The sequence below is a fragment of the Garra rufa genome, chromosome 1 (genome assembly GCF_049309525.1).
Source record: "Garra rufa chromosome 1, GarRuf1.0, whole genome shotgun sequence".
Taxonomy (NCBI): Eukaryota; Metazoa; Chordata; class Actinopteri; order Cypriniformes; family Cyprinidae; genus Garra; species Garra rufa.
In genome coordinates, this window is record NC_133361.1 from 90111076 (window position 1) to 90112062 (window position 987).

General features: G+C 42.8%; 1 protein-coding gene across 1 annotated transcript; it reads left to right on the forward strand.

Annotated features, from left to right (window-relative positions):
* Positions 1 to 281: 281 nt before the first annotated feature.
* LOC141321800 (epidermal differentiation-specific protein-like) lies at positions 282 to 668 on the forward strand. Its single transcript, XM_073833395.1, has one exon. It carries the CDS (start codon positions 282 to 284, stop codon positions 666 to 668), a length of 387 nt encoding a protein of 128 aa, XP_073689496.1.
* Positions 669 to 987: the final 319 nt, after the last annotated feature.

Here is a 987-nt window from a genome sequence, read left to right on the forward strand (position 1 = left end):
ATATAAATAAAGGTGACTTGACTTGACATGTGCTAGTAAACTTTCCACATCAAAAATCTGTTTGTTTTTACCATATAGATTTGGCATGCAGCTTGTGTTTCTCAGCTGCCAGATCTACATGTACTGGCATATCTTTGTCAACACCCACTTTGGTGTAATTGTGGTTTAAAAAAGGCAGCTCTGCACACCATTCCACTCACTTTTCCTGGCAGAGCCACGAGAAGCTGAAAAAGAAGAACTTGCAATCTCCAGCGTCTAATCTGCTCCAGTCATTTTTCGAAATGAGCAAGATTGTTGTTTTTACAGAAGAGGGCTTCCAGGGCAGAAGAGCTGAATTTGAAAACAATGTCCGCAACTTAGAAGAAAAGGGCTTCAGCAATGTCATCTCATCTATCAAAGTTATTGGTGCGCCATGGGTAGCGTACTATGACAAGAATTTTGCTGGAAAGCAGCGGGTGTTTCAACAAGGAGAGTATGCTACTCTTGATGACAAAGGAAGGTTTTCTTCCCTCAAGATCATCACAGATGACCTGGACAACCCTGAAATCCAGCTGTTTGAGCATGTCAACTATCAAGGAAGAAGCGTGACCCTACGCAAAGAAACCAGTCTTCAAGACATTGATTTCAGTGACATTGCTTCCTCCCACAAAGTGAAAGGTGGTGTCTAGGTGCTATACGAGGAGGTCAATCGTCAGGGTGCCCAGTTTGTGTCTTTCCCTGGAGATGAAGTTCCCAGCTATTTCCCGCTCTCCTTCAATGATGTGGCCAGCCATGTGCATCCCTTGCTGCCAAAGCCATAGACAGCATCACTGAAATTACTCTCTGCAGCTGAATATAAACCGGAACCCTTTTGGAAAGGCAAATGGTCGGGAAAGACTGATCTTGACAAGAAATAATGACTGTGACTCCAATAAGTCCATGAAATTTCATGTAATTCAACTCAACCTCATCATTTACGGATATCTGTCTGAAGACAGTAAATATATG

What these genes read in the sequence shown, in the direction of transcription:
- LOC141321800 (XM_073833395.1), top strand. Translation starts at nt 282, where the DNA reads ATGAGCAAGATTGTTGTTTTTACAGAAGAGGGCTTCCAGGGCAGAAGA.